This window comes from Salvelinus alpinus, chromosome 25 (assembly GCF_045679555.1).
Source record: "Salvelinus alpinus chromosome 25, SLU_Salpinus.1, whole genome shotgun sequence".
Taxonomy (NCBI): domain Eukaryota; kingdom Metazoa; phylum Chordata; class Actinopteri; order Salmoniformes; family Salmonidae; genus Salvelinus; species Salvelinus alpinus.
In genome coordinates, this window is record NC_092110.1 from 45,155,893 (window position 1) to 45,175,115 (window position 19,223).

General features: G+C 42.2%; 1 protein-coding gene across 4 annotated transcripts in view; it reads left to right on the plus strand.

Annotated features, from left to right (window-relative positions):
- Positions 1-810: 810 nt before the first annotated feature.
- The window catches only part of LOC139554030 (uncharacterized), a 38,507-nt gene continuing 20,094 nt past the window's right edge, over positions 811-19,223 (plus strand). The window contains exons 1-4 of one of the 4 annotated variants that reach the window (XM_071366923.1): positions 811-882; positions 3,620-3,708; positions 12,654-12,718; positions 18,549-18,706. In XM_071366923.1, coding sequence (XP_071223024.1) covers positions 815-882; positions 3,620-3,708; positions 12,654-12,718; positions 18,549-18,706 — 380 coding nt within the window. In that variant the 5' untranslated portion in view covers positions 811-814. Of the gene's footprint in view, positions 883-943; positions 1,068-1,750; positions 2,127-3,619; positions 3,709-12,653; positions 12,719-18,548; positions 18,707-19,223 lie in introns of those variants that run through there. The other 3 variants (XM_071366926.1, XM_071366925.1, XM_071366924.1) reach the window with 3 other exon arrangements.

Genomic DNA, 19,223 nt, shown 5'->3' on the forward strand with positions numbered 1-19,223 from the left:
AGGGTATTTAAATAGTGGAGTAGGGTGGTAGGTTGTTAATGAGTGTAGGGTTAGACCCTACTCCACTATTTAAATACTCTACACCCACTAAAATCCCACCACCCTACTCCACTATTTAAATACACTTTTCCCAGCGCATACTTCACCCTTTAACACCTCACACGGGTTTCCTACATATGCATCCTTACCCAACAAACGCATTCCAACAAGAAGCGATTCATTGTCATTCATACACGTATCCTCCACTTCAATTTTAGACAATTTCCTTTTTGTTGCCGTTTTCGCTACTACTGTTGTCCATTCAAAACATTTGTCTTCACCAACTTTGTTCGATGCACTGCTTGATTTTGAACTCAGCATTCACTTCCGCCATCTTTTTCCTGAACCAGAACCGTAGAACTGGGCGCCCCTATAGGAATTCATAGGGTTAACCAATCAAACTCAGATCAGACATCAATAGAGGACACATATCGTATTATCAACATTTAGATAAATGAATAGAATATGACTTACTGGTACACATTATGATTCTGTATAATTTCGTTATTATTAAGGCACTTTCAATAATATCACACTACTAGCGTCATGCCATGAACATGCATAGCAATCTCGAAACAACTCTGTTTTTTCTCAAAGTTGCCGTGTGACGTGCCCTACTTATATCAGTACACTCGTAACAACTTAAGTACGATGAAACTTATACTCGATCAAATAAACCTTATGTTGCAAATAAGCCATTCATTTTTGGTTGTTGACCAAATTCTACACTCTCATTGACCTCCATACAAAAACGCATTGCTTGTTGGGTAAAACAATGCCACCTTCTGGAGGGAGACATATTTTTCACCGAGTTGGGCCTCTCTCTTCATTTTCCTCTCTGATGTGAGTAGATGTCCGCCCGTTGGTTATCTTGGACGCGGTCTCCAGTTCTTATTATACCGTAGTGGTTCCCATATGTCAGGAAAGCACCATTAGGACGGAGAAACAAGTATCTTGCCAGTATATCCATAATTATTTGGTACACGTCGTAGATAGATGTAGGCCATTGGCTGCCTTCATCACAAGGGGTACGTACAGGAGTTCTGATTGGTTCCAAGTTTAGCAGTTTGCAAATATGCCTGGGCAGTGTTGAAATGTTTTTTTACTGACAAACTGCAAGAATTGAGTGTGCAACACATTTTACAGTAATCAAGAATATTTAATTGTCAGATACAAAAACTCAGCTCCTCCCTCGGCGTAGATCGATCAACTTCACTGTTTTCGGCGTTGGCCCACCACCGAAAAGTGCAGTATTAGGCCACACTAGACAACTGGGAACTCTGATTGGGGACTTCGGTGCGTTCAAAACAACTGGAAACTTGAAAAAAACGAACTCCGACTGGAAAAAATCCGAGTTCCCAGTTGTCTTTATAGCACCATAATTCCCTTGATTTGTATTGTTTTATACAGTTTGACGTTACAATGCTGCGCCAATGCTGAGGTCGTCACTAGTTACCACACCAACAAAGTCATAAACCCCGCCTATTTAAAAAATGTATCTTAAGAATTTTTAGATTTTAAAGCTAACCCTAACCACACTGCTAACCTTAAATGAACACTGAAAAACACAGTTTTGTTTTCAGGAATTTTTATGATATACATTGTGGCTGTGGTAACTGGTGACAACCCAATAGCTGATGACTGGTCATTTGTCAACAATCAAGACCCATCACTCAAAACCCATTGGACGAGAAAGACAGAAGTCCCTCCGCTCTGACCTTCTCCTCCAATGGGTTTTGAGAAGGAGACGAGAGGACGCTAGGGGAATGTGATTGAGAAAAGGGCAATGTACAGGTTTGCGTTCCAAAAATAAATCGACCAATGGTTATTCGGTTGAAGGTTGTAAACGGGGAGCATTGGAGACTGTGAACATTTTTCAGGCGGTTTTAGGTCACCATTTCGATTAATCACGCAAAAACGCGTTGGCCCAATGAAAGTGCCCCATCTTGCGACAACAGGCAGTAGTTGAGTATACCCTCCAAATCCAGCATACGCCACTGTTTGTGTTTGAGGAATGCGGGGTGAGTGGTACTCGCTGCTACACGAGCTGTATTTAGACACCACCGCATCTGCCAGACGTGCTGTAGGTATTGTCCCAATTTTTTTTTTTTAATCTTCCTCTGGTTTTAAACAGGAATTTCTCATGTAAATTATGTTTTTCACCCCATGTGAACGAGTGGTGGTGGTGGTAGGTAGGGTTGTGCTACCATATTCCCAGCCCGTTAGCACAGAGTTGCCGCTAGTTACTACGTCATTTAAAATGGCGCCAAGATTAAAGTTCAGAGGGCCACCGAATCTGTCATAATGTTCCATAATAAACATAAATTATATCCACACACTCTAACGCGTCCATATGCAGAGTGGAGGCACAATACTGTGGTCAAGCGATACTATACATCTCAGCCAAATTCGTTTAATGGGAACTTAGCATTAGCTAGGCTAGCTAACTTGCGAACGTTACGTGGCTTAAAGCAGATAGCTACTAGCTAGCGTAGCTAGTTAACTAGTTACCGTGTTTACTAGTTTAGGGGGTGCGACGGCGACAAGCTGTCTCTGCCAAGTTGGCACGTCAGACAGGCTATCTTTCAGTGACAAACATGTTTTCTTATTTACTTGTTCGTATAGCTACTCAACTAGCTGCGAATGCTTGTTTGTTTGACACGTTGTCGCAGGTCATACATGGTTGTGCTTGGTCAACATGAGGTAGTAGATTCGTAAAGTTTTTTTTGTCTAATATGAGTCTGTTCCTGCCAAGTTGTTTGGACATTGAGGTGGTTTATTATAGCTAAACACATTCTAACCTTACACGGTTTTACCTGGGGCGCGTTCATCATGTGCGTTCAAGACAACTGGGAACTCGCAAAATACGATGTCAAATCATGACGTCAGTGCTCTTCAGGTCGGGAAGTCGGAGCTCTAGAAAGATGCCCAAGTACGAGTTGGAATTCCAAGTTGGATGACAGCTCCAAAAATATAAATCCCATTCGGAGTTCGTTTTTCTCCGAGTTCCCAGTTGTTTGGAACGTGGCTTTGGTCATCTTGGGATCACCGTTTTTTTAAAATGTATTTTATTTATTCAAAATACAGATCAACAATTTACATTCTTACATCATACATAACAGAACGCAGGTATTAACGAGAAAATACTGAAACAAATAAAATAAATAACTCTAGTGCAATTGTTGAACGTTCAGACACAGCCGTGAGGTCATTGTGATGTAGTTAGTGTTTTTTGCTTGATATCTTGTATGGTAATAAACACTGTCAGTAGCACAGGTGTGTTAGTTAGGAGGCTTGAAACAAATGCATGAAGAGTGACTAGCACTTCTGTGTGATGTTTTTGTTGAGGGCAGTGGGGGAGGTGACCATCTTATAACTGACCAGTAAGAGTAATATTTTGTTTCTTCATAATTGCAAACAAATTATTTACCATTATCTGTCAACTTTGTCCAATAATTCTTCATTGATCATCAGTCAGGCTGATGACAGCCATGTTTAGTGTCTGGTGACAGAGTTCTGTACATGGAGGCAGAGGAATCTGTCTGTACTGGGCAGTTGGTTATCAATCTCCTCTTTTCAGATTACACCATTACACCTTGACCTCGCCAAGACTGACAATGAAGAGAAGTCGACATCCAAGCAGCAGCGAAGAAGACTCTGATAATGGAAGTAAGCATTCTCTCTCGTCTAGACTAATGCTACAATCAAAACAACTGGGAACTCTGAAAAATACAAGGTCAAATCATGACGTCATTGATTTTCAGGTCGGAAAGTCTGAGCTCTAGAAAAAGGCCAGAGTTGGAATACCGAGTTGGATGACCGTTCTAATCGATTTTTCCCAGTTGGAGCTAGTTTTTTTCCCCAGAGTTCCCAGTTGTTTTGAACGCACTGAAGTCGGAAGTCAGAGATTTCCGAGTTCCCAGTTGATTTGAACACGGCATAACACTAACCTCTACCCCAGACTAACCCCCAGTGCTTGACATTAGGGTTAGGGTCACTTGTCCAAAAATACAAATTGTATAATGCAAGGAACCACTTTATGAAATGCATTGCTGTATTATTTTTCCCCATAGAGAATCCGACAGAGTAGGCTACACTCTGCCTATTGGCTTCTTTGCATATTCAAGCCTGTTTCAAAATACCCTTGGTAGCCTAAGATATTGCTACATTGCAATTACAAAAACAGTTAAATAGCAATGAGGCTGATGCAACAGATCAGACCACTTAGCTTAAAATGTTGATCAAGTTTTATTTCTTCATATTATAAGCTCAGCAATGACTGTAGGCTACGTGCAAATGTTCCGAAACACAGTTAGCGGGAAACAGCATGCACAAGTGGTTTCAAATGACAGAGATGCAAAAATATGTTAGAAATGAAGATCGAAAGATGCGAAAGATGCATCAACTAGCATGGGTTATTAACATGGCTAGGATTGGCTAGGACACTCTGCCTATTGGCATGGGTTATTAACATGGCTAGGATTGGCTAGGACACTCTGCCTATTGGCATGGGTTATTAACATGGCTAGGATTGGCTAGGACACTCTGCCTATTAGCATGGGTTATTAACATGGCTAGGATTGGCTAGGACACTCTGCCTATTGGCATGGGTTATTAACATGGCTAGGATTGGCTAGGACACTCTGCCTATTGGCATGGGTTATTAAAATGGCTAGGATTGGCTAGGACACTCTGCCTATTAGCATGGGTTATTAACATGGCTAGGATTGGGTCTGTGGCTGCTGGACAATCACATCATGTTGTTTTGATAACCAATAGAACATGGTTTCATGGCATATGAAGTGTTTATAAAAGAATTCCCTCAACATTTCTAAGATCGTATTTTTAAAGGCTACTTTGAAACAAGGTAAGACATGCTTCATAAAATGACATGACACTTTCAGATTTTAAACAATTACATTTATGGTTAAATAGTTTCAAAATGCTGACTGCATCTGCTCGGATTCAAGATGGGTGATGGGCAGTGCTCAACTGGCACTGTCCTTCTCTCTCCGGTCTTCTGACCAGTTGATCTGAACCGTGCCTCGAGTATGTCAACAAAACCTTTATACGTTAATGTTAATTCTTTCATCATATTTGTCAAACATGACTGTGCTGCTATAGCCACTTGCCTTAGCTACTGTCATAGAGTTAAATATTTTCATCAAGAAACTGATAAAAACACACAGGTGTTAAATCAAGGTGACTTACAAAGATGAGGACCAAGAGCAAGAGAGGGAGTGTGGGGATGTAGTGTCCACAACTAAAGAATCATTGTGAAATCTGAAAAGACACGTATCCTGAAAGAGAGAGGGAGTGTGGTGATGTAGTGTCCACAACTAAAGAATCATTGTGGAATCTGAAAAGACACGTATCCTGAAAGAGAGAGGGAGTGTGGTGATGTAGTGTCCACAACTAAAGAATCATTGTGGAATCTGAAAAGACACGTATCCCAAAAGCATGATGGTGTATTAAGTAGGTGCACATGCTAAAAGAAAGGATTGAGGTGGGTAGCTAGCTAAGTGTGTCATTGTAGCAAGGTATTTCTGAACAAAAAATCCGATCTCTTAAAAGTTGTTTGATTTCGTTCTATTAGCCTATTGTATAGATATCATTGATTTTTGTCCCAATAGGCCAGACATATTACCTCTTTCAAGGAAGTTTCAATTTTTTTCTGGTTATTTTGCCTAAAAACCCTATAGGCCTACCTAATTAAAAAAAATATATATATATTTTTAAATCTGCATCCCTGCCCAGACTGGCAAGAATGTCCCGAAGGGTGTTTAGCATCCCCATCACATGAGCCTGAAGCCACAGACTCGTATTTCTAAAAGTTAATTCAAAGGCACGGAGCCAAAAAAGGCATTTTTCATTTTGTATTTCATTCTTATTTCATTCTAAGTAAGTCACAGCCTATATGTTGGAATTTTTAGACTATAATGATTCAATAGAACAAAATGTTGTTTAAATGCGGAGCCTTAATATTCCTGCCTAGTGTGTCACTCGCAGTTGCTTTACTTATTTTTAGGCTATAGCTTTGAAATATACTGAAATAATAGGCTAATAATATAGCCTAAATAATCACTCCCTGTCTGGCTCCTGACCTATTCAGTGTTTATATGACATGTAGCCTTTTTGAAATGACGAGCGCTTTTTACAGTCAGCTTTTCATGTTTTATTAAAATACTGTTCATTTAAATCATATGGTTTGGTTTCAATACTTCAAAACCAAATGGCTGGTCCAGGTACTCACACAAATAGATTGGTGTTGGTGAAATGGTCATTTTAACGGTCAGAATTTGGAGCAGCAATTCTTTCTTCCTCCTGTGAGCGAGGAGCGTTTTTAGCGAAGTGGTTGGAAATGATGTGGCGCGCCAGAGAGCGACCGATGAGCGGGATTTACGACCACTCAACATACTTGGCTCTGATCCAATGCTGATTGGAGTAATTCTTTGATATTGTGATAAACATTTTTTGTTGTTGCTTATTCCGGACAAGTGTTAATGTCGAGCTCCATCTAACCTCTTCCCCAGACTAGAGGTCTTCACGGATCCAACTGTACCCGAATACCCGGGACCCGAGTGGCTTCGGATACAGAATTGTAAACTAGATGGTATTTTCCATGAAGAAATATTGGTGGAACTTGCTTTAACACTTTACAAGTATTTTTGTGGTAGTGGAAGAAGTTTAAAATGTTTTACTTAAGCCAAGAAGTTAAATATAATCAAAGTAAAATAATTGGTCTGATTACTTTGATAGACTACACATATATGTTCCGAAATGCTCTTACGGGAGAACATCATTCTCAAACGCCTGATGAGAAGCTTTTTTATCATGCGACAGATGCATATACACAGCCTAATGGTAGAAACTTAGAATATCTGAAGATGTAACGATAGGATTGTGCTTTACTGTGTTTGGACAGTAGTAGTAGAAGAAATGCTGGTTTCAATATCAGGAATCTAAGATTTGTTTTCTTCTGTTGTGGGATTTTGGCTGTAGCAAGGTAAGATGAGCTATTTAAAACAGACAGATTTCAAACAATGATATGGCTGGCTAGGCATCGCAATGATATGGCATCGCAATGATATGGCATCGCAATGATATGGCTGGCTAGGCATCGCAATGATATGGGTGGCTAGGCATCGCAATGATATGGCATCGCAATGATATGGCTGGCTAGGCATCGCAATGATATGGCTGGCTAGGCATCGCAATGATATGGCATCGCAATGATATGGCATCGCAATGATATGGGTGGCTAGGCATCGCAATGATATGGCATCGCAATGATATGGGTGGCTAGGCATCGCAATGATATGGCATCGCAATGATATGGGTGGCTAGGCATCGCAATGATATGGCATCGCAATGATATGGCTGGCTAGGCATCGCAATGATATGGCATCGCAATGATATGGCATCGCAATGATATGGCTGGCTAGGCATCGCAATGATATGGCATCGCAATGATATGGGTGGCTAGGCATCGCAATGATATGGCATCGCAATGATATGGCTGGCTAGGCATCGCAATGATATGGCATCGCAATGATATGGCATCGCAATGATATGGGTGGCTAGGCATCGCAATGATATGGCATCGCAATGATATGGCTGGCTAGGCATCGCAATGATATGGCATCGCAATGATATGGCTGGCTAGGCATCGCAATGATATGGCATCGCAATGATATGGGTGGCTAGGCATCACAAATGGAATTATTTAGGTTATTAGAATATCATTCCAATGTTGGTTGTGTGTGCCGGGAGTTTGTGGCATTGTCTGTAGGCTATGGCTAGCTGCTATGGTATTCTAGAGAATATGGTCGTATCTTCCTGGCCTGAACCGAATGCACACTACAAAATGTGCAACATTGGATTGTTTTGAGTGGCATGCAATATAGCCAATTTTGACTTTGTGGCTGTGGAATTTTAGTCTGACTGACAGCTCTCACAGCTCATCCTCGCTCTATAATTACGTGGGTCGTGTCATTCAGGCTAGTGGAATCTGACTTTGTGGCTATGGAATCTAGTGGAACCTCGCTTTCTGCCCATTCAACGTACGCTGGCGTTTTGCGTCCATTCATCAAGTGGAAGCAGAGAGAGTTTCGGAGCGACAACTATTGCGAGTGTCAAAGAGTGAGAATGGAAGAGACACAGGGGACATCCTGCTGTGGGCTCTTGGCCATGAAGCGCATCAAGTCAGACTGGAGGTCCAGCCTGTCCACCAACATGATGAACAGTCTACTGATTGATTGATCTCCGTCCACAGACTGAGGACTGCAAGGCAGAGAGGGCTGTTAGCAAGTGATGGTGCTCAAAAAGGTCAAGGAGACCATTCTCACTGAAGGCTGGGAAACACACACACTCATTCTTTAACACAAGATGGCGCCGATAGAGATGGCAGCTTCGCTTCTTGTCCTACTGTGTAGTATTTAAAAAAAAATATAAAAAAAATAAAATGTAATTCTTACATTGTTAGCCCAGAAAACCTTGTGTTATTACATACAACAGGGAAGAACTATGGGATATCAGAGAAACGTCAACTTACCAACACAACCAGCACTACGACCAGGAATACGACTTTCCACGAGCGGATCCTTTGTCTGCACCTCCCAGGGCATTTGAACTGATTCCAGAGGCCGACCAGAAACAACGCCGCCGGAGGAGAGGGAGCCGGAACGGTCTTCTAGTGAGGCTTCGGATGGGCGCACACCACCCACCGCTTCCCAGTATATGACTCGCTAATGTCCAGTCCCTGGTTCAAGTCTTACAAATCAGGGCAAGAGTTGCTTTCTGAAGTGATATCCGGGGTTGTAACATACTCTGTTTCACGGAAACATGGCTAGCTGGGGACATGCTGTCGTAGTCTGTACAGCCAATGGGATTTTCAGAATAAACATCTCTCCGGCAAGAAGAAAAGAGGGGGGTGTATGTTTCATGATTGACGACTCCTGATGTAATTGTAACATACAAGAACTCAAGTCCTTTTGTTCACCCGACCTAGAATTCCTCAATCAAATGCCGACCGTATTATCTCCCAAGAGAACTCTCCTCGGTTGTCGTCACAGCCGTGTATATCCCCCCGCAAGCGGATACCAAGACAGCCATCAAGGAACTTCACTGGACTTTATTCAAATGGAAACCATTTATCCTGAGGCTGCATTTATTGTAACTGGGGATTTTAACAAAGCTAAATCTGAGAACAAGGCTACCTAAATTCTATCAGCATATCGATTGCAGTACACGAGCGAGTAACACGCTCGACCATTGCTACTCTAACTTCCGCGACCTATACAAGGCCCTTCCCCCTGCCCTCCTTTTGGCATATCCGACCATGATTCCATCTTGTTGCTCCCCTCCTATAGGCAGAAACTAAAACAGGAAGCGCTCGTGCGTAGGTCTATCCAACGCTGGTCTGACCAATCAGATTCCACGCTTCAAGATTGCTTTGATCACGTGGACTGGGATATGTTGCGGGTAGCCTCAGAGAATAACATTGACGTATACGCTGACTCTGTGAGAGAGTTTATATGGAAGTGTATCGGAGATGTACCCACTGACTATTAAAACCTTCCCTAACCAGAAACTGTGGATTGATGGCAGCATTCGCGCAAAACTGAAAGCACGTAACACCGCATTTAATCATGGCAAGGCGACAGGAAATATGACCGAATACAAACAGTGTAGTTATTCCCTCCGTAAGGCAATCAAACAATCAAAGCGTCAGTATAGAGACAAAGTGGAATTGCAATTCATCGCCTCAGACACGAGGCGTATGTGGCAGGGTCTACAGACAATCACGGATTACAAAAAGAAAACCAGCCCCGTCGCGGACATCGTCTTGCTTCCAGACAAATTAAACAACTTCTTTGCATGCTTTGAGGACAATACAGTGACACCGACTCGGCCCGCTACCAAAGACTGTGGGCTCTCCGTGGCCGATGTGAGTAAAACATTTAAATGTGTTAACCCTCGCAAGGCTGCCGGTCCAGACGGCATCCCTAGCTGTGTCCTCAGAGAATGTGCAGACCAGCTGGCTGGTGTGTTTACGGACATATTCAATTAATCCTTATCCCAGTCTGCTGTCCCCACCTGCTTCAAGAGGGCCACCATTGTTCCTGTTCCCAAGAAACCGAAGGTAACTGGGCTAAACGACTACCGCCCCGTAGCACTCACTTCTGTCATCATGAAGTGCTTTGAGAGACGAGTTAAGGATCATATCACCTCCACCCTACCTGTCACCCTAGACCCACTCATGGTTAGCAGATGTTATCGCGAGTGTAGTGAAATGCTTGTGCTTCTAGTTCTGACAGTGCAGCAGTATCTAACAATTCCACAACAAAACCTAATACACACAATCTAGTTATGGAATGGGATAACAATATATAAGTTTAAAATATATGGATGAGCATTGACAGAGCGGCTCAGATGCAATAGATGGTAAAGGATACAGTATACATATATATATATACATTATACCGCCTCCAGCTCACGTTACGTTATACTGCCTCCAGCTCACGTTACATTATACTGCCTCCAGCTCACGTTACATTATACTGCCTCCAGCTCACGTTACATTATACTGCCTCCAGCACACGTTACGTTATACTGCCTCCAGCACACGTTACGTTATACTGCCTCCAGCACACGTTACGTTATACCGCCTCCAGCTCACGTTACATTATACCGCCTCCAGCTCACGTTACATTATACCGCCTCCAGCTCACGTTACATTATACTGCCTCCAGCTCGCGTTACATTATACTGCCTCCAGCTCACGTTACGTTATACTGCCTCCAGCTCACGTTACGTTATACCGCCTCCAGCTCACGTTACGTTATACCGTCTCCAGCTCATGTTACGTTATACTGCCTCCAGCTCACGTTACGTTATACTGTCTCCAGCTCACGTTACATTATACCGCCTCCAGCTCACGTTACGTTATACCGCCTCCAGCTCACGTTACGTTATACCGCCTCCAGCTCACGTTACGTTATACCGCCTCCAGCTCACGTTACATTATACCGCCTCCAGCTCACGTTACATTATACCGCCTCCAGCTCACGTTACGTTATACCGCCTCCAGCTCACGTTACGTTATACCGCCTCCAGCTCACGTTACGTTATACCGCCTCCAGCTCACGTTACGTTATACCGCCTCCAGCTCACGTTACATTATACCGCCTCCAGCTCACGTTACGTTATACCGCCTCCAGCTCACGTTACGTTATACCGCCTCCAGCTCACGTTACATTATACCGCCTCCAGCTCACGTTACATTATACCGTCTCCAGCTCACGTTACGTTATACCGTCTCCAGCTCACGTTACGTTATACCGTCTCCAGCTCACATTACGTTATACTGTCTCCAGCTCACGTTACGTTATACCGTCTCCAGCTCACGTTACGTTATACCGTCTCCAGCTCACATTACGTTATACTGTCTCCAGCTCACGTTGAGTTATAGGAAGACTATACCCTATGCATCTGAATGGCGATAGGGTGGTGCACTTTACGAGTTGAGATTGAGAAATTAAAATAGCTTTTTTCAATCGTGGCCAGAAGTTAACACACAGTTGCATTTAGAATTGTTATTTGTTACGCAATGACTGGGCTGACCAATGACTGGGCTGACCAATGACTGGGCTGACCAATGACTGGCCTTACAAAAAGAGGTTTCACTCCAGTAGTCTACAGGCTTTGAGGAGCTTCTCTGGTGCTGTCTGACAGGTGGTAGACTATTCCTCTAACTAGTCTGTATGCTGTGTGTGTGATTTAATAAAATGCATGACACTAATGAAAATACACATGCCAATTTAATTCCACAAAATTATGCAAATGTTTACTGATCAGCATGACCGGTCAAATGTTTACTGATCAGCATGACCGGTCAAATGTTTACTGATCAGCATGACCGGTCAAATGTTTACTGATCAGCATGACCGGTCAAATGTTTACTGATAAGCATGACCGGTCAAATGTTTACTGATCAGCATGACCGGTCAAATGTTTACTGATCAGCATGACCGGTCAAATGTTTACTGATCAGCATGACCGGTCAAATGTTTACTGATCAGCATGACCGGTCAAATGTTTACTGATCAGCATGACCGGTCAAATGTTTTTCCGGTGGCTAACCGGTTAACATCCCTACTTCATATATATTCATAGTTGATATTTTCCCCTGTTGTATCTGTTTCCAGGTCTATGTTTCCTAGATGCATTAAGATATTATAATGCTGTTGTATGTAGTGCCAACAACTGACTACTTCTATTCCACAGTTTAGCAATATCTCAGCTTGTCATATTGGGTTACATGAGTTTGACCCATCCTCCTTCCTGCCAGGCATATTCTGCACTTTTTTAGCTAAAGGGGTGTCTCACAATATTGATCAATTTAATCTCTTTTACAGTAAAACACTTTTACACAACCATCCATTTGATAAATGGAGGGATGTTAGGGATGTGAAAAAACATGGTTGTGTTTTGTTCTACCTCGGGTAGGAGTTTCTCTAAAATGTAGGGGCCTTGCCACTGGCCTACAAGTAAGGAAATGTCAGATAATTGAGATGACTGAAGTCTTATGTCTTTTCTCTGTCATCTTTAAGGTAACTCCACTTCCTGGTCCCAACATTCTCAACCCAGGAGAGCCAATTGGAAGAAGCCCTCAGAAGTAAGTCACCCCACCCTTAACACCTAACCCCTCACCCAGCTTCTGTCTGCCTGTTGCTGTGTGCTGCTGAATGTCATCTGTCTATGTCCCAGTTATTTAATGATCTGGCTGTCTATGTCCCTATTTTAGGCTTGGGAGGTATATCGTATACCTGGTTATTTGGAAAAGGCAATGGTATAGTTTTTCAATATCATCAAAACGATCTGTTTTTTAGTAAGTTAATACCTGCAGTCAACTTGTACAATACGTTAGGAGATGAAGCCTCCATAATTTCACCTGTTACATCATTTGACATGATGAAGCTCACCGTAGTTCCCCAAAACAGTTGAGACAGTCACTTGTTTGTTTGTAAATAGCACAACGGGACAATGCGGGAGATGGTGAATCCATAGTGTCCATCGTAGGGGTAGGCGATACGACTTCATATTCATATCACAATATTTTCCACTGTCCGGACGATAACGATATATTATTTATTTATTTATTTCACCTTTATTTAACAAGGTAGGCAAGTTGAGAACAAGTTCTCATTTACAACTGCGACCTGGCCAAGATAAAGCAAAGCAGTTCAACACGTACAACAACACAGAGTTACACATGGAGTAAAACAAACATACAGTCAATAATACAGTAGAAAAAGTCTATATACAATGTGAGCAAATGAGGTGAGATAAGGGAGTTAATGGCAAAAAAAAGGCCATGGTGGCGAAGTAAATACAATATAGCAAGTAAAACACTGGAATGGTAGATTTGCAGTGGAAGAATGTGCAAAGTAGAGATAGAAATAATGGGGTGCAAAGGAGCAAAATAAATAAATAAATACAGTAGGGGGAGAGGTAATTGTTTGGGCTAAGTTATAGATGGGCTATGTACAGTTGCAGTAATCTGTGAGCTGCTCTGACAGCTGGTGCTTAAAGCTAGTGAGGGAGATAAGTGTTTCCAGTTTCAGAGATTTTTGTAGTTCGTTCCAGTCATTGGCAGCAGAGAACATGAAGGAAAGGCGGCCTAAGGAGGAATTGGTTTTGGGGGTGACCAGAGAGATATACCTGCTGGAGCGCGTGCTACAGGTGGGTGCTGCTATGGTGACCAGCGAGCTGGGAAAAGGGGGGACTTTACCTAGCAAAGACTTATAGATGACCTGGAGCCAGTGGGTTTGGCGACGAGTATAAAGCGAGGGCCAGCCAACAAGAACGTACAGGTCACAGTGGTGGGTAGTATATGGGGCTTTGGTGACAAAACGAATGGCACTGTGATAGACTGCATCCGATTTATTGAGTAGGGTATTGGAGGCTATTTTGTAAATGACATCGCCGAAGTCGAGGATCGGTAGGATAGTCAGTTTGACGAGGGTATGTTTGGCAGCATGAGTGAAGGATGCTTTGTTGCGAAATAGGAAGCCAATTCTAGATATAACTTTGGATTGGAGATGTTTGATGTGACAGTCTAACCAGACACCTAGGTATTTGTAGTTGTCCACGTATTCTAAGTCAGAACCGTCCAGAGTAGTGATGCTGGACGGGCGGGCAGCGATCGGTTGAAGAGCATGCATTTAGTTTTACTTGTATTTAAGAGCAGGTGGAGGCCACGGAAGGAGTGTTGTATGGCGTTGAAGCTCGTCTGGAGGTTAGTTAACACAGTGTCCAAAGAAGGGCCAGATGTATACAGAATGGTGTCGTCTGCGTTGAGGTGGATCAGAGAATCACCCGCAGCAAGACAGAAGAAAGATCCTGCTTCTGTTGCCTGTCTGTTTAATAGCCTACTGACTATGTAATGTAGTGTACATCTACAGAAACAGGACAGATCATGCTTCTGTTGCCTGTCTGTTTAATAGCCTACTGACTATGTAATGTAGTGTACATCTACAGAAACAGGACAGATCCTGCTTCTGTTGCCTGTTTGTTTAATAGCCTACTGACTATGTAATGTAGTGTACATCTACAGAAACAGGACAGATCCTGCTTCTGTTGCCTGTTTGTTTAATAGCCTACTGACTATGTAATGTAGTGTACATCTACAGAAACAGGACAGATCCTGCTTCTGTTGCCTGTCTGTTTAATAGCCTACTGACTATGTAATGTAGTGTACATCTACAGAAACAGGACAGATCCTGCTTCTGTTGCCTGTCTGTTTAATAGCCTACTGACTATGTAATGTAGTGTACATCTACAGAAACAGGACAGATCCTGCTTCTGTTGCCTGTCTGTTTAATAGCCTACTGATTCTGTGAGAACCAAGCCTTACGCAAGTGGAAGATGTTCAATGAAGCAATTCCACAAATTCTGCTATTTTTATTTTTGTTATGCTGTAATAAAGGCTTGAAATTTTTTGGTTATAACAGCCTCTCTGGTGTTACTTATAATATAGTTTTTTCGGAATCGGACGGAATCGGACGATATTAGCTAAAAATGCCAACATCGGTATCGGCCTGCATACCTATATAACGTAAATACGCCACATAAAATTTTGCGCTACACGTGCAACACAGCATTCCTAACCTAGCCCACAATGTCTGCTGTGTGATCGAGCAGTCAACAAGTCAAGCAGTCATTTGAAAGAGTAAGAACATTTCAGAGACAAATAATGTAATTCATTGCCCTTGACAATCAACCATTCTCTGTCGTGGGTGATGTTGGCTTTCGCCGACTGGTCGAGCACCGGTTAACACTACCAAGTGCGCTATTTTTCAGATGTTGCCCTACCGGAGTTACACAGTAATAGCGCCACTGCTATTAGCTTCACGACATACATACTATGGAATGGCGTTTGGGTCTTTTTGTCTTTCAAAAAAGATACACATCAAATAACACTATTTGACGAGTTAAATAACACAGTTCTATCATAGAATGCTGTATGTTCTGAATTTGCACGTGCAAGCCAAGCTCCACCACTACTATCAGTAGCACTGTCAAAGCTGTACAAAAAAGTCTGCAAACATCGTCCACGAACAATGTGTTTACAATATCACGTTGTTAATAAAGCATTATTTGTTTGACCATAACTTCTGGGGTAGTTAGCTTTAGCTTGATAGCTAGCTAGCTCCAATACAACCAGCCTGAAAACAATGACCAGTAGAAACTGCAGTCATTTTCTTTTTTCTTAGCAATGATTTAGGAATCCTTATGAGTAAGTATTAGCTAGGTAGCCACTTGTTGTTCGCCTATTGAAATTGAACTTCAGTTTATGAAATAAATGTCCCGCCAGCTACTTAACCCTGTTGCCCAAAGCTAACGTTATAAGCAGCCAGCTAGCTTCATCTGGCAGGTGAGGCTCAACCGGAATGTGTTGTGAAGCCAGCCACAATAAGGATTAGGCACAATAGTGGAATTTGCGGTTTGCCTTCAAAATAAAAGTACCTCTTTGAAAGTGATGCAGAAGGTTACAATTGGTGGAATCATGCCATATTTAAACTAGATAAAGTTAAACGAGTTTTGAATGTGAAGCAATGAAATGGGGTATCAGTCTCTTCGGTGACACCCACAGAACACAACGGAAGAGTTTACGCAAATATTAGTGTTGTAGCTCTTATTGCGGGACTGTGACTGTGTGAAATCACCTCCCCAGTCAGACTATTGGGTGTATTGACATTCATATTGGACTGTACAGCTTTACCTAAGGATTGGGGATCAATGAAATGGGGTATACGTCTACTCAATACCCAAGATATATTTTCCCAACGTCCTCCTCAAGAGTTATTAGTCTCCAACATCCCTGCAGTATTGTTTTTCCTCTGAAATAGTGTTCAATACACAAATGTTGACAATAAATGTGGCTCAATTCACAGTTGATAAAATGACGAACGCGTTAAATTATGTGATGTGCAGTCATATTCAGGTCCTGATTGGTCAACAAGCTTATTTGACACGTCAAATAGTCTTATTTGACGTGCATCTTTTCTGACACGCAAAGACCCACACGGCGTTTCATAGACATCCTGGTTGAGAATGAAACGACTGAACAAATGAACAACGAAACAGCACAGCAAGTAAGTGAAATAAATAGTTTTTGATTATGTTTTACTGGTAATGGGGACATGCGTAAATGCCAACAAAATAACTTTTTGGTCAGTGTGTGTGTGTAACCTTTATTTAACTAGGCAAGTCAGTTAAGAACAAATTCTTATTTCCAATGATGGCCTACCCCAGCCAAACCCAGACGACGCTGGACCAATTGTGCGCCGCCCTATGGGACTCCCAATCACGGCTGGATGTGATACAGCCTGGATTTGAACCAGGGACTGTAGTGACACCTCTTGCACTGAGATGCAGTGCCTTAGACCGCTATGTCCATGTGTTTGTGCTATCTATTTAACCGTACTAAAATGCCTAAAAGGCTGCTACATTTTTTAATATCTTATCAGTATTATTGGCGAGGAAAATAACGGATATTGGTATCGGCCGAAAATGTCATATCGGTGCATCACTTTAGTTGTTCCACTGTTCCAAATGGTCAGAAATAATATTGTAATCTGACAGCACCTGTTTGGCGCACACAATATATACACACAATATATACACACAATATATACACACAATATATATACACACAATATACACACAATATATATACACAATATATACATACAATATACACACTATATACACACACAATATATATACACTATATATACACAATATATACACACAATATATACACACTATATACACACAATATATACACACTATATATACACTATATATACACAATATATATATACAATATATACACACAATATATATACACTATATATATATATATATATATATATATATATATACACATACAATATATACACACTATATATACACACTATATATAAACACAATATATATACACACTATATATAAACACAATATATATATACAATATATACATACAATATATACACACTATATATACACACAATATATATATACAATACTCTCACAGCGCTGCTTCTATAGCCTCCTTTGTCTGGATCTCCAGTAGTTTCCACAACTAAGTCAAATGTCTTCACACATCTGACTTCCCCTTTCCCTCCTGAGCAACCAGTAAACATTTGCTTGTTTCGAGTTTGTTTTTCACGTCCCCTGCATCCATTTTGCTGTCATGTTACGTGTTCAGAGTTTGTTATAACCAATGTACTGATTTGATTATGATAGGCTATTGGTCACGTGCATGTGATGCATACATGTTTCACATAAAGAGAGCAAGGGTTGAGGGAATAGGGAATGTTATTCCTAAACAAATGAGAGATTTCGGTAACAACTTTTTAATCAGAAATCGCTGTGATAATGTTGCAGCTTCAGCAACAGGCCTGAGAGAGATGAACTCTGATGTTCTGTGGTGGTTGCTGCAGCAGGGAGGAGAGAGACAACGGGGGCTAGTTACAGTCACTGTCTTTTTTTTAACACAGCGCAGCATGTCTGAGCCCGGCCCTACACAATCAAATCAATTTTGTACTCTAGAGTAATGTGTGTGTGTTAATTATTTAATCAAACAGTGCCCTTAAAGAATCAGACGAGCTCAGTGCATATAGTTTATTAAAACACAGAGTGTGTCTATATATGGAAAAATACACGTTTTAAACTGTTTCAATCATTTGGTCGAAAGAACAGACGACTCGCTCCTTCCTACACTCATCAATTATTTAGTGAGTGATCTGTTTGTGTCCCAGGTATTTAGTGAGTGATCTGTTTGTGTCTCTATGTCCCAGTTAGTGAGTGATCTGTTTGTGTCTCTATGTCCCAGTTAGTGAGTGATCTGTTTGTGTCTCTATGTCCCAGTTAGTGAGTGATCTGTCTGTATCCCAGGTATTTAGTGAGTGTCTGGTCTGTGTCCCTGTGTTGTGCAGGTGTTCAGGACAGACTTCATCACGGCCATGAAGCTCCATGACACATACCAACTGAACCCAGAGGATTACTACGTCCTGGCCGATCCCTGGAGACAGGAGTGGGAGAAGGGAGTCCAGGTCCCTGTCAGCCCTCACACAATCCCCCAGCCTGTAGCCCGGTAAGACATGTAGCCTGTAGGACATGTAGCCTGTAGCCCGGTGGGACATGTAGCCTGTAGGACATGTAGCCTGTAGCCCGGTAAGACATGTAGCCCGGTAAGACATGTAGCCTGTAGCCGTGTAGGACATGTAGCCCTGTAGGACATGTAGCCTGTAGCCTGGTAAGACATGTAGCCCTGTAGGACATGTAGCCTGTAGGACATGTAGCCTGTAGCCCTGTAGGACATGTAGCCCCTGTAGGACATGTAGCCTGTAGCCCGGTGGGACATGTAGCCGTGTAGGACATGTAGCCCGGTAGGACATGTAGCCTGTAGCCCGGTGGGACATGTAGCCCTGTAGGACATGTAGCCTGTAGCCCTGTAGGACATGTAGCCCTGTGGGACATGTAGCCTGTAGGATATGTAGCCTGTAGCCCTGTAGGACATGTAGCCTGTAGCCGTGTAGGACATGTAGCCCTGTGGGACATGTAGCCCTGTAGGACATGTAGCCTGTAGCCCTGTAGGACATGTAGCCCTG